Source organism: Sebastes umbrosus, chromosome 21 (assembly GCF_015220745.1).
Source record: "Sebastes umbrosus isolate fSebUmb1 chromosome 21, fSebUmb1.pri, whole genome shotgun sequence".
Classification (NCBI taxonomy): Eukaryota; Metazoa; Chordata; class Actinopteri; order Perciformes; family Sebastidae; genus Sebastes; species Sebastes umbrosus.
In genome coordinates, this window is record NC_051289.1 from 7,186,264 (window position 1) to 7,200,016 (window position 13,753).

A 13,753-nucleotide genomic window follows, 5' to 3' on the forward strand; every position below is an offset into this window, starting at 1 on the left:
ATAATAATAATAATAATAATGAGGAAAACTGTAGATTCGTTTAACTAAATCAGTTTCTCTTAAAAACTGAATAATTTCACAGTGTATGTTATGTGCTGTATTCTGGAGTGTGGAACAGGAGATTTGTGCAGAAACAAAATAAATAGATAAAATAAATAAATAAAATAAATAATTAATAAAATAAATAATTAACAAAATAATAATTAAAATAATAATAATAATAATAATGAGGAAAACTATAGATTTGTTTAACTAAATCAGTTTCTCTTAAAAACTGAATGTTTAAATGCCTTTTTAAATAGATTTTATCATTTTATTGCAGTCTCTGAAAACATGTAAATAATAAGAAAAGTTTGTCTACTATACATCATTATAACCAATTATTTGGTGATCTGTCTAGTATATAAATTCAAAATGCTGCCTATTTTTTCTCTGTTTCTTCATCTCTGTTTATTTTAGTCTATCTTGTGTTTTTCTTGATATGTTAAGTCTAGGATGTCTGACTTTGTACCATGTATTTTCATAATAAAGTTTAAAAATAGCTGCATCCGCTGAGTTTCTGATTTAATAGACTTGACCTGGACTTATTTCACCCGTCAGCTGCTACTATTATAATTTATTATTATTCTCATGAACAATGCTGACTTAACTCAACTGTACAATAATTCAACTGTGTAATACCCTGGCATTAACACTGCATTTAAACATTTATTTAATTAATTAATATTTATACTATAATTGCATTTATATTTAATACAACCACTTCTCAGCATTTTGTATTTACTTATTTGCACTGTGGTTATTTATTATTCACATATTTATGATATTTCTTTACATATATTGTGTTTTATTTTTTAGCATTATGTACATAATTTACATGTTACTCCTTTATTTGTTTTTCTTATATTTCTTTAGGTTTATATAAGAGCAACCGCAACGTCCCAATTTCCCCCGGGGATCAACAAAGTATTCCTGATTCTGAAAAACAATGACTGATATCTCAAAGTAAAAATGCCTCTTAAAACTCTGAGGGGTTATTATACGGTGTTGTTGTTCACCCCCTTTAAAAACAACTAAAGCAGAATAACCAAAAGAATATTGGACCAACAACAAATGCTCGAAGTATATGTTTTTACTTATGAATCAAATATTATGTTCTACAACCACACAGAAGCGTGTTTACAAATACATAAATTTTGAAGGATTTTTTATTCATAACCATTCATAAAAAAATTGCACCTCACTTCAACTTTGTGGACAAACAATAACCTTTAATTGTAGAAATAAAAAGTGTTTACATGTCCCGGCAATTTCATGAAAGAAAAAAAAAAAAAAGAAAAAAAAGGAGCTAAAGCACGAAAACATAAATGTGTTACAAGATTGGATTACAAAAATTGGAAACTTGCACCAAAAAAGGAGTCTTCACAGATAACAAAGCAAAAAATGTGACACAAATATTTGTAATGAATCCTCCCCCAATGGGGCGTTTAACATTAATATCAACAGCATGTTTAAAAAAGAAATAAACATAATTACAAGTTTCAGAGGCCCCGTCTCTCTAGCTACAGTGACTGTGGCTGAAACGAGCTTGGGTGACAGGTATATGGATGGGCGACTCTTTATGCAGAGAGATCACTGCTGTTGAAACGGTCTTGGTCGTACACCTCTGCGACAACTTTGCGACCTCCGAACCAGCGGTCATTGAGGGCCTGGATGGCTTTATTCATCTCTGAGGCCATGGAAAACTCTACAAAGATTTTGACAATGATATCTGCATCCTCCTCTTCTCCTTGTTTTTCTTGGTATATGATGACTCTGTTGACGGAGCCAAACTTCCCGCACTCTTCCGTCACCTCGCCCTCCAGGTCGTCGTCTATGTCCTCAGGTCCAACCATATTTCGAAGCACCATCACCGTGGACTGAAGAGGAAGAATTTCGGAAGTAAAAAAATCATTTTGATAATAAAAAGGAGTAAATATACATATAAATATCTCCCAAACCTCACCTCTGATTTTCTAAGCAGTTTCTGCATCACCATATGTCTGGCACTGCTGCCCGAGATGCTCATGTGTTCTTGGTCACTCAACATCTCCTGGCCTGTACCATCCTGCAGCGACTCCTCCTTCTCTTCTTTCCTCTCTTGTTGGTTGGAGCCACCGGCTTGATTGGACAGGACCGGCGGCGATGCGAGCACGGGGTTCACGAGCCCGACCTGGGGAAGCACTGGTATGGGAGGACGCACTGGAGTCACACCTTTAGGAAAAGGCAGACGTGCATTCAGTGACATCAAGTGTGCAAATAAACAAACTCTTAAAAAAAAGAAAGACTCAACCATAGTCGTGTATTTATGTGCTAACTTACCTGATAATCAACCACACTCATTATGGCTTGAGTCAAATTAAATATTGATCCTGTTGTTAATCAAATGTTTAACAATGGCTTGCAACACGATACCATTACAGTGGGCTAAATCAAACCTACCATACTATTCACTCCATGCCTTCAGATATTGCACAGTTTAACAATCTTCAAATATCACCTATTTACTCATGTTTTAAGGAATTAAAAGAAAAGATGGAGCTTCAACTCCAGGTAACAGGTGGCTGCATAGAGTGCTGCATGAATCCTAAAAAAAGAAATGAGTTAGCATTTTAGCACTTCTGGTTCCCTCGTCTGGAAGTCAATGGTTTTTTATTTAGATACCTGAAATAAGGTCTGTGGTTAAAACAAGCAGAAGAGATTTTAACGTTTTATTCTACAAGATATAATTAGTCAGTAAATATCCCACTCGTGAATTTTGAAGCTTTTACATTTCATTAAAAAAGGCGACTGCTAACAAGTTAAATGAGACTACTAAACGTCATCACACCGAACACTAGTCCACCTTTAGCTTAGTGGTGGTGGTAGTTCGTCTATAGCCTAACGTTAGCTTTTTACTTTGGGCAATTGCATTTATGCTTCAAAAATCATACAAGTGGTATTCACTTGTGAAGATTATCTTGTTGAACAAAATGCGTATCAAACATTTGTTTCCCATGGAGCTTATTTTCTACAATAATCCAAAAATCCCATTGGCTTTTTGTCGAGGGAACCAGTGCGATGCTAACTTCCGGGTTCGCCAACAGAAATACGTCATCCCTGCACCACTCTATTAAGCCAAACTCTCATAGATTAATGCTTTGACAAAGGAAGTTATATTTACACTAAGTCCTGATTTCCAGTCTCTATTTCAATCACATTTTGGTAACATTTGATGGACAGATGGGTCTTGGGCCAACAACTGTAAACCGATACAGTGGTCCAAACATTGTGAGGATTGTGACTGACTAAAATTGAGCAAACAAAAAACCTAAATTCCTAAAACCTGGTGTATCTCATGTTGAAAACTGAAAAAAGGACAGGATAATAGGAGAGGAATACATTTGTATCAGTTTGTTCTAGTCTATAATTATGACAAGTTACCTGGTAATTTACCTAAAAAACAAACATTAATGATATTCACAAGTATTATTAGAACTGCAAAACAAAATAAACAGGTTAGACATTTAAAAGTGGCAAGAGCTTTAAAACAATAGGTTAAGTTGCATTGTGTAGAGCTGCAACGATTAATTGATTAGTTGTCAACTATTAAATTCATTGCCAACTATTTTGATAATCGATTCATCGGTTTGAGTAATTTCTCAAGAAAAAAAGTAAAACTTCTCTGATTCCAGCTTCTTAATATGAATATTTCTGGTTTCTTCACTCCTCTTCATTTTTGAGTTGTGGACACTTCCGACATTTTATAGACAAAACAACTAATCAATTAATCGAGAAAATAATCAACAGATTAATCGACGATGAAACTAATTGTTGGTTGCAGCCCTAATTGCGTGTTAAGCTGTATGACTTTACACAGCACAATAAAAGCACAATTTAACTCTTGCTTTTATAAAAATGAGCACTCACTCATGTCTTGGTACACACCTGTGATGACCCCTGGTGCCTGGGCAGCCATAACAGCCTGAGGTATTCCCATTTGCTGACTGAGAAGCTGGGGCGCGGCTAACGCCCCCAGGACTGAAGCGCCGGCTACAGCCTCCTTAAGAGAGGGGGGCCGAAGACATTAGGTAAGGGAAACACACAGAGCACAGCACAAGGCAGCAGAGTCAAGGATCACACAGCACGGCACAGAGTGAGCTCAGCCTCGCCTCTCTTTAGTGAGCATTAACATTATTTCAGTACACATTTACTGACAAAATCATCAACTATTCCTAGCAAGTCATAAATACACAGCAGTGATGTTAAGAAAACTTTTCAATCATGACACAAGTAACACAACCGTCTGGTTTATCATTGCGAATGATCACACTGGAAAATAGCTGTCAATGTGTTTGTGCCAACTAAGAGAGAAGACTTATCTTGCACACCCAATCAGTGAATGGGAGGAGCTTTTATCACTGTACAATGTATACTATACAATCTTCAGATTCTGTTTTGAACACATTAAACTGGATAAAAAAAGCCAGAATGTCTCATATTCTGTAAAATTGACACTGTGTCAGGGCAACTACTGTTTTTATGTGACCCCTACAAAACTGGGCTTCTCCCAGTCACCTCAATAAAAACATCTATGCCCATATCTGTGCTTTTGGTGTCAATTCTAGCTAGATCTGGGTTATATTTACCTGGAAGGCCATTAAATCCCTTTGGAAGGGATTCATACTTGCCTGGGCCGTTATCTTAGCGGTGGCTGCCGCTGCGGCCACCGCTGCAGCAGGCGGCAGACCACCGGGGGTCGTGGGGGTCAGTAGGGGCATGGGCGGAGTCACTGCTTTGCCCACCCGTAGGTACTGACCCCCCAGGTCAAAGAGGTTCATAGAAGACACAGCGTCCAGGGCTGACTGAGGCTTTTCATACTCTGTAAGTGAATAATAATAGTAGTAAATAGCGGAGCAATGGCAACACAAAGAGCACGAGCGAATGAGGGCCCTCGAGCTCACCGATGAAGCCAAAGCCTCTGTGTCGCCCTGTGGTGGGGTCTCTGGCTAACGTGCATGACTTGATCCTTCCGAAGGCCTCAAACACACTCTTGATGTCATCATCTGACAGGTCGGGGTGGACGGAGGCCACGTAGATCCGATTAAAGGCGCGCGCCTCCTCTGCCAGCTGGTCAATGATGGGTTGCGCCTGACCGATGTTACTTGGCCGCCCAACCTATAGCACAGATCATACCAGCAGGGCTACTGAGTAAGGGATTTTTTTTTTTTATACCAAACGAGAACGCACTACCGCAAAACTCCAAGTCCCTGCAGCACTAACTTTCGACAGCCACCGCGTTCAAAGCCACTCTCCTCTTACAATCATGACACAATGCTATCCTGGCAAGTATTCTTGGTCTCTCTCCATTACTATATTCTTCAAAATATCTGATAAAGTGGTTCTGAAATCTGAAAAAGCACTCACCCTTTCTTCTTCAGTCTATCATTCTTATACTAGCCACCAGGTAAAAAATACTTTAGTATTTTCTATATAGTATTTTATAGTAACAATATTTAGTTCTGTGTAGATCACTTGCCCTTTTCAGAGCTCTCATTTTTTATGACCACAAATTCAAAACCAGCCTGTCAAACAAACAGGGTCTCTCAGGGACGCTGAACATTAATTTAAATCACTGTACCAACACTTAATTTGTCTGTTTTACATCTATCTTGCCAGCTCTTGTCAACAATACAACTTTCCACATATGTAGTAGCAATTATTACTGCATTTCCGATGAAATGCAAAGCTATTTTGTAAATAACTGCGAATCTATCTAACAAGGAACTGCAGCGGTATTTCAAAACCAGCCACCAGCTCAGCCAGTCACACTGCATGCACAGTGTGACTGGCTGAGCTGGTAGCAAACCGAGAGGGGAACGCATCACGTGTCTCATGCTACTGCTACGCGCCCTGACAACTTCCTCTCCCTATGCAAGACGAGCATCTAAGTGCGACTGGGATCTGTACTACAGATGGGGCGGCCAAGCAACACCAACCAGGCGCAGCCCATCATCAGCACACCTTGGACACAGAGCGACGCCACGCGCCGCTGGGCATCCTACTGGAACTGGTCACTAAAACAGCCTTGATGACATCATGGAAGCATAACACACAACACAGACAGACAGTACGCTAAACACACACCCAGACATACACAACACACGCACCTGGAAGTCAAACACAAACAAGCAAAGGGAAAGAGAAATTAGTCACGTATAAGTCATTTCACAAGTCATTTCAGTGTCACAAAAGCAGTTAATTAACAAATTGACTCAGTATCCCAAATCTAGGGCTGTCCAGAATACCATTTTTTGGTGTTCGAAGCTTCGGTGAGAAATATTCGAAGGTATTCGAAGCTTTGGGACAGTGCTGCTGCCGCACTACTGTACACAAACGCACTTCTACACATAAACAGCGATATCGGTCTGAGAATAACTAATAATAACTCATGTTGAATATGAATAATGTTGTGGAATTATTCCTTATTTCATGGGGTATTTTGGGATCTATACATTATTATTACATACTTACATATAAAAAAGCAAAAAACAAAGCATTCAAATACTGATTTGGAGGTCGATTACCATGGCAACAGTCGAAGCTTCGAAGAATTCGGGTCAGCCCTACCCAAATCCCTCAAAAGACATTTAGAAAAATGGGAGATATTAAATTGTTTCTCTTTGTCCATGCGTACGTAAGTCCTCGAGAGGTACTCAAATCTCCAGACAACGTACCTTAATGTTTCTCCCCCCCAGCATGACTGAATTCATCTGCTCCAGAGCCAGCTGAGCAGCCTCTGGCACGTCATACTCCACAAAGGCAAACCCCTGCAGTCAGACAAATCACATGGAAGAGTTAGGCAGCTTTATTTGTAATCTCCAACAGTAATGTGTAACACTTAAATGACACTGACCTTGTGTTTCATTGTAACAGAATCCCAAGACATGTCAATGCTCTTGATTGGGCCGAAAGGGGCAAAGGCCTGTCTGATGGTGTCCTCACCAAGCTCATAGTATATGGAGCCCACATACACCCGACACATGATGGCTAGGGCACGTTGCCGCTGAGCTGCCACCTGCCAGGCGGTGAAAACAACACATGATAAGCATTAGAGAGCAAAAGAAAGGAAGACAAACACACACAATCATAATAATAATAAATGTGTATTTTCTACTGTGCTTGTTTTTCCCCCAAAACAGTAAAGAGGCCAATTCCAAGTTAGGGGGTCTGTATAATAATGGGATACAGTAATCAATGGACAGAACTTTGTGAAAAAATACTAGCATGTATAACAGTTATAAAATGTGGATGTCACCACTTGTAATTACAATATGACTTCTATTCTGTCACTATTGAACAGACATATGGAGAAAAACACACTGAGGTGATGGACATGCACAGCCCTCACAAATATTTGGCTTCAGTAACTGACCTGTAGTCCAGGGATGCAAGTAAGGTAACAATAGTAAGCGTGGAGTTCAAACGAAATCCATACAAAGTCTTGATGAAAGTAAATCAAACTTTCTTCTCAAGTTTAAGGGGAGGGATGGTCTAACCACCGAAAGTTTACTGATGCCTTTGAGTCAGTCTGCTTCTGCTATTTCATTCTATTACCAACACATATATAACATGTGCCTAATTCATGACATAATGGGAAAGTTGACTTCCTCATTGACAGAAAAACCTGACTTTGAGATGGCCAATAAAGATCCCTGTTCCAGCAGTTCTCTCATTTTCGTCCATTAAAGAGATTGCTATCCCTCTTTCGTCCCATGCCAAGAACTTCCCGTTTTTAAATCGAGCAAATGCATATTTCTCAAAGAGAATAGGCTTTTCTTACATTTATAAACCCTTTAAAAAGCTCATTAACAGCCATAAAGCTTTGGCTAACTTCTTGTTAAAAGTACTAATGCAAATTATCCCATTGCGACTCAAGGAACCAAATAAGTGATTTTACGGTTAACAGCAGTCCTTGATCTCACAGAGGATTACTGACATGGTCGCAGGTATGATAGCTGTAGAAAGCCATGTTTTCTTACAAAATATGCATTCTTTGGTTACATAAAAAGGCAGGGATTGTTGCAAAGCAACCAGTAAAAGAAGGGTAACAGTCCTTTTCCATTGGTTATGCGCACAGAAAAATAATTTAATAATCTATTGACCGATTGTAAAGGTGAGAGAGGATCTCCAAAGCCCATTGTCACTGCTGCCATCTGAAAGACAGTAAAGATGGAAAAAGTGCTGAAAAGTAGGTTAGGTATCCCTTAGCTTTGCTTTTTCAAAAATGTAATTGCTTTGCAAAATAGACAAGAGTGGTTAGGCTAACACCATATTCAGAACCTCCCTCTAAACAACATACAGTTTGGGGAGTTGCCTCCCCTAAATTACAAATCACAGCAATAAACATAAACAAGTCCCCTTTAAAAGTGCAAAGCATTTAACATGATAATCAATATTGACGATCTTCATCTGAAAAAGAGCAGAGGCAAAAGCAAGGGCACATGTCTACATGTGTGGTCGTTTTCACAGCGCGAGGGAGACAGGAGTAAGACTTCCAAGAGAGCTTTAACAAAACCGACTTCTGAGTGAAGTGATGTCTGAATTACTAATGTAGGAAAACACTAAGATATTATGTCTAGAATCAAGACGAAACGCGCATTACAAACTTTTTGTTCGGCAGAGACAAAAAACAAAACATTTTACACATCTCACCTGCAGGTTGGTGAGCTGTTGTTGCTGATGGGCAATGGTCTGCTTCACCAACACACTCTTAATGCTTTGTTCCATGGCATACTTCTTTGCCTGGAAAAGGAAAAAAGCCATTATATTTTTAAGTTTCTCATATGAACGAACACTTGTTACATTATTACCAAGAATAAATATTGACTAACACGGTATCAGTATAGTTACCTAAAATCTTTTTTCCAGCAATATCTTTATTAATCTTAACAAATAACTACCAATGAATAAAATGTGTTCGCATCCAGTATGAGAAAGTATATCAAAAGGTGCATAGATTGTCCCTTACCTTACATGTCAGACATTGAAATATAATAACAAAATGCAAACAATAGTAATATTAAAAAATACTTAATTTATATAAAAAATAAATAAAAGAAAAAAAATCTGCTTTTTAAAAAGGTTCCCATTGTGTTATGTGTACATCATACTTTCATTATTTGTACATTGTGTCAAACTCAAAAACGTGTTTTTTTTAAAGACAAATCAAGCCAAATATCACAACAACTTCACCAAGGCAAAAGGGAAAAAAGGACGAACCACAGCAGCAAACGTTAGAAATTCTATTGCATTCATTCTCTGTATGCATTTGTTCATGTTTTACAAAAGATTTAATCTGAGCCAAGCCATACAACAAACTTAGTATCATATCACATCCATACATGATCAGTAGTAAACATATGTTAAATAATATCTTTATTATCATATCGGTACTCAGTATTGGTCGATAACGCAAGTTCAGGTATCGGACAGGAAAAAAATAGTATTGGAACATCTGGAGTTACACATATACACTTGGACAATAAATTGGCTTTCTCCAGGGGAAATCAGGTTTATTTAGTCCCCTATTATGCATGTAGACAGATTTACTTTAATGATACAACCTTACACTGGTAATTACATTTATCACTAATGGTAAACATATTGGCAGATAATGTATGTCAGGGGTTTCCTACCCTCTGAAGTGCCTCCTGCTGCTCTGGGGTGAGAGGCGGCAGGCCAAGCTTGGAGCCTGTGCCCTGTCCATTCTCCATCGTCAGGGCTTCACCTCCCTGCAATTCAGAAACAGCAATTTATTAAAGAAAATATATAAACTCATAAACAGAATCTGGAGCATTAACACCTGCCTGTATGTACATCCCAAACTACATTTTCCCCAGTAAATGCAATCAGAAGTCACATCACCTCACACAGCACATGTTATCATTAAATATAGCTAGCAAATACAGGACATAACGTTACACCCGGGTTTAACCCAGATGGGTTACCTTACCTACGCAACCCGCTAATCGCAGGGTCCACCAGACTGAGGCAGGAAAGCCCCCAAGGGGAGGAGGACTGACGGGGGAAGCTTTAACAATTCAACAAATTCTAGGGGAAATAAAAAATGCCTTCAGACTAACATTAAGAGAAACAGGCAGCTAGCATTATTTCGTACATTGCAATCTTCACATAGCCGACCCGTCTTTCCTTAGACTTATAGTCAGCTAATGTTAGGACAGGGGTCAGCAACCTTTACTATCAAAAGAGACGCAAAACCTTTGAGCATTGTGATGAAGGTAACACAGCTTATAGTCTAAGTATATAGTATATAAGTGTATTGCAGTGAGGATTAATGTGCAAAATGTGCGATGGAGTATTAATATTGTGACTTTATTCTCATAATATTGTGACTTTATTCTCATAATATTGTGACTTTATTCTCTTGATATTGTGACTTTATTCTCATAATATTGTGACTTTATTATAATAATACTGTGACTTTATTATAATAATATTGTGACTTTATTATAATAATATTGTGACTTTATTATAATAATATTGTGACTTTATTATTGTAATATTATGACTTTATTATAATAATATTGTGACTTTATTATTGTAATATTGTGACTTTTTTTCTCATGATACTGTGACTTTTTTCTCCTAAAGTTATGACTTTATTCTCATAATATTACGACTTTTTTTCTCCTAAAGTTATGACTTTATTCTCGTAATATTACGACTTTTATTCTCATATTACGACTTTTATTCTCGCAATATTCTGACTATTCTCGTAAAGTAATGACTTTATTCTCGTAATATTCTGACTTTATTCTCATATTACGACTTTTTTTCTTGAGTTCTGACTTTATCTTCGTTATATTACGACTTTTTTTTTTCTTAAGTTATGACTTTATCTTCGTTATATTACGATTTTTCTCATAAAATTATGACTTTTTTTCTCGTAAAGTTCTGACTTTATTCTCGTAATATTACAACTTTTTTCTCGTAATATTACGACTTTTTTCTCCTGAAGTTATGACTTAATTCTCATAATATTATGACTTTATTCTGTAAATCTCAGATGTTTTTTCCCTCAATGTGGCCCTAATACTCCGTAGTACATTGTCCCTTTGGCCTTCACTGCATTAGACGTATATACTATAAACTGTGTTACCTTCATCACAATGCTCAAATGTTTTGCGGCTCCAGACAGATTATTTATTTATTTTATTTTGCCTAAAATGTCTCTTTTGATAGTAAAGGTTGCTGACCCCTGAGTTAAACCGTTTACATCCATGGATTAAACCTTAGCCGAAGACTTATTAAGCTAAAATCGATATGAATAATAACAACTTCATCTCTTCATCACACCTAAATTACCTTAATTACCTTAATTATAACATAAAAGCAATATAAGATGAACGAGGCCTGGTTCTTAGTTAGCTTGCGTTAGCTTCGTTGCTAACAAGGAGCTAGCTGATATTAGCTTAGCATTCATCATTATGGCGCCGTTTGTTCCCCAGTGAAATCTACTGACAATTTACAGCATATTTAGTTCAAGATACATTCTACCAAACATCGCAAATTACTTACGCAACCGCCACTGTAGCTGGAAAAAATGTTAATGCATCTGTTTAGTGAAGGTTTTATTTACCGCAGTCTCCGTAACCGCCATGAAGCACACCGTCTCGACAGGCCCACTCAACACAACACTCGCGAGATCTACAAGCTTTCAATGGATGGTATCGCGATAGCAGAACTCCCGCGATGATAGTGGCGGATGTGGAGCACACTTTTTTCTTTCTCAGTTACAAACAACATGGATCATAGATCTTTTTTTTTTTTTTTAATCTTTTTTTTTTTAATTATTGAACAAATTCAAATTTACAAACAACATGGCTCATAGATCTTTTTTTTATATCTTTTCTTTTTTTTAAGTGAACAAATTCAAATTTACAAACAACATGGTTCATAGATTTTTTTTTTTTTATATCTTTTTTTTTTTAATTATTGAACAAATTCAAATTTACAAACAACATGGCTCATAGATCTTTTTTTTATATCTTTTCTTTTTTTTAAGTGAACAAATTCAAATTTACAAACAACATGGTTCATAGATTTTTTTTTTTTATATCTTTTTTTTTTTTTTTAATTGAACAAAGTCAAATTTACAATCACCATGGCTCACAGATCTTCTTTTTTTTATTGAACAAAGTCAAATTTACAATCAACATGGCTCATAGATCTTTTTTTTTTATTGAACAAAGTCAAATTTACAAACAACATGGCTCACAGATCTTCTTTTTTTTATTGAACAAAGTCAAATTTACAATCAACATGGCTCATAGATCTTTTTTTTTTATTGAACAAAGTCAAATTTACAAACAACATGGCTCATAGATCTTTTTTTTTTTATTGAACAAAGTCAAATTTACAATCAACATGGCTCATAGATCTTTTTTTTTTTTTTTTTTAATATTTTTTTTGGAACAAATTCAAATTTACAAACAACATGGTCCATAGATTTTTTTTTTTTTATATATCTTTTTTTTAATTATTGAACAAATTCAAATTTACAAACAACATGGCTCATTCATCATTGCATTAGAGTAAAAGGACAAGGTGCATACAGAACAAGGACAAATAAAATATGTAAAATTATACATTAAAATAATAATAAATTAAATTAAGGGCTATGGGGCTGTACCTGTAATTCATAATCTTCTATTATACTAAGAAATTTCAATGCTTTTTCTGTTTTTCATGACTTTAAGGGCTTTTATGTAGGAAAGAAACTCAGAATGAAACACATTAAACCTATAGGTTTCACTTTCATATACTTGGATTTGTGCAAATAAAATTTTCTAAGAATGAGAATGTTATTCACCAGAAAATCATCTTTGTTATTGTCCATGACAAGTCCATAAACAATGGGATGTGGAGCACACCCTCTCGACGGAGAGGCCCGCCACACCACAACGCTCGCGAGATCTTCACGTTTTCAATGGAAGGTATCGCGATAGCAGAACCCTCGCGATGATTGTACCGGATGTGGAACTTTGAATGCATCTTTGAAAAATAAATATTATATCCATAAAATTATATGGATCAGAAGACTACCCTCCTTTTATACATTTACAGATACTGATTTAAAAATATATTTGACTATGATTGAAAACTTAAAACTTAAAAATTCTGAATTAGAAAAAACTATTAGATTATTTAGACATTTCAAATTTAGTGTTTAATTTACCCCTATTGTTATTTATCTTGAATATCCTCATAGATACTAAAAGTATCTCTTCTTTTCTACAATTTTTTTTCTTCATTTAAAAAAAAACTATTAGATTATGGAGACATTTCAAATTTAGTGTTTAACAGACCCCTATTGTTATTTATTTTTTGTTCCTATTCATCTTCTTTTCCTTTCCTTACATTTTATGTTGTGTAATTTATTTTATTTATATTATTTTTATAATGTGAAATATATTTCCTGACATTTTTTGTAATGAAAGGTCTGAACATGTACTTTATGTAATTACTATTGAACTTTCTAAATAAAATATTGAAAAAAAAAATCCATGAAAAATAATGTTATGACAATGGATGTATAAAGAGAACATCATGACTCATTAGATTATGTAACCCTATATGGGATTTCACCTGTATTTCTATTGCCAATTTTTTAATCAAATACTGTATTTTATTTCGATGGTGCCTCCACGGT

At 36.1% G+C, this 13,753-nt stretch overlaps 1 protein-coding gene across 9 annotated transcripts; it reads right to left on the reverse strand.

Moving 5' to 3' along the window:
- Nucleotides 1-1,192: 1,192 nt before the first annotated feature.
- On the reverse strand, nucleotides 1,193-11,825 carry LOC119480450 (poly(U)-binding-splicing factor PUF60-like). Of its 9 annotated transcripts, none has more exons than XM_037756684.1 (12): nucleotides 11,681-11,777; nucleotides 10,034-10,131; nucleotides 9,717-9,812; nucleotides 8,734-8,823; nucleotides 8,184-8,234; nucleotides 6,935-7,096; nucleotides 6,756-6,848; nucleotides 4,983-5,196; nucleotides 4,668-4,900; nucleotides 3,949-4,081; nucleotides 2,006-2,253; nucleotides 1,193-1,919 (listed from the first exon to the last, which is right to left on the reverse strand). In XM_037756684.1, the coding sequence occupies exons 3-12, from the start codon at nucleotides 9,792-9,794 to the stop codon at nucleotides 1,620-1,622; spliced, it is 1,602 nt and encodes a 533-aa protein (XP_037612612.1). In that variant the 5' UTR covers nucleotides 9,795-9,812; nucleotides 10,034-10,131; nucleotides 11,681-11,777; the 3' UTR covers nucleotides 1,193-1,619. The 9 variants fall into 9 exon arrangements, with proteins under 9 accessions (XP_037612612.1, XP_037612613.1, XP_037612615.1 ...); XM_037756685.1 differs by lacking the exon at nucleotides 11,681-11,777 and adding an exon at nucleotides 11,620-11,667; XM_037756687.1 differs by lacking the exon at nucleotides 10,034-10,131 and having other exon boundaries at nucleotides 4,710-4,900; nucleotides 11,681-11,824.
- Nucleotides 11,826-13,753: the final 1,928 nt, after the last annotated feature.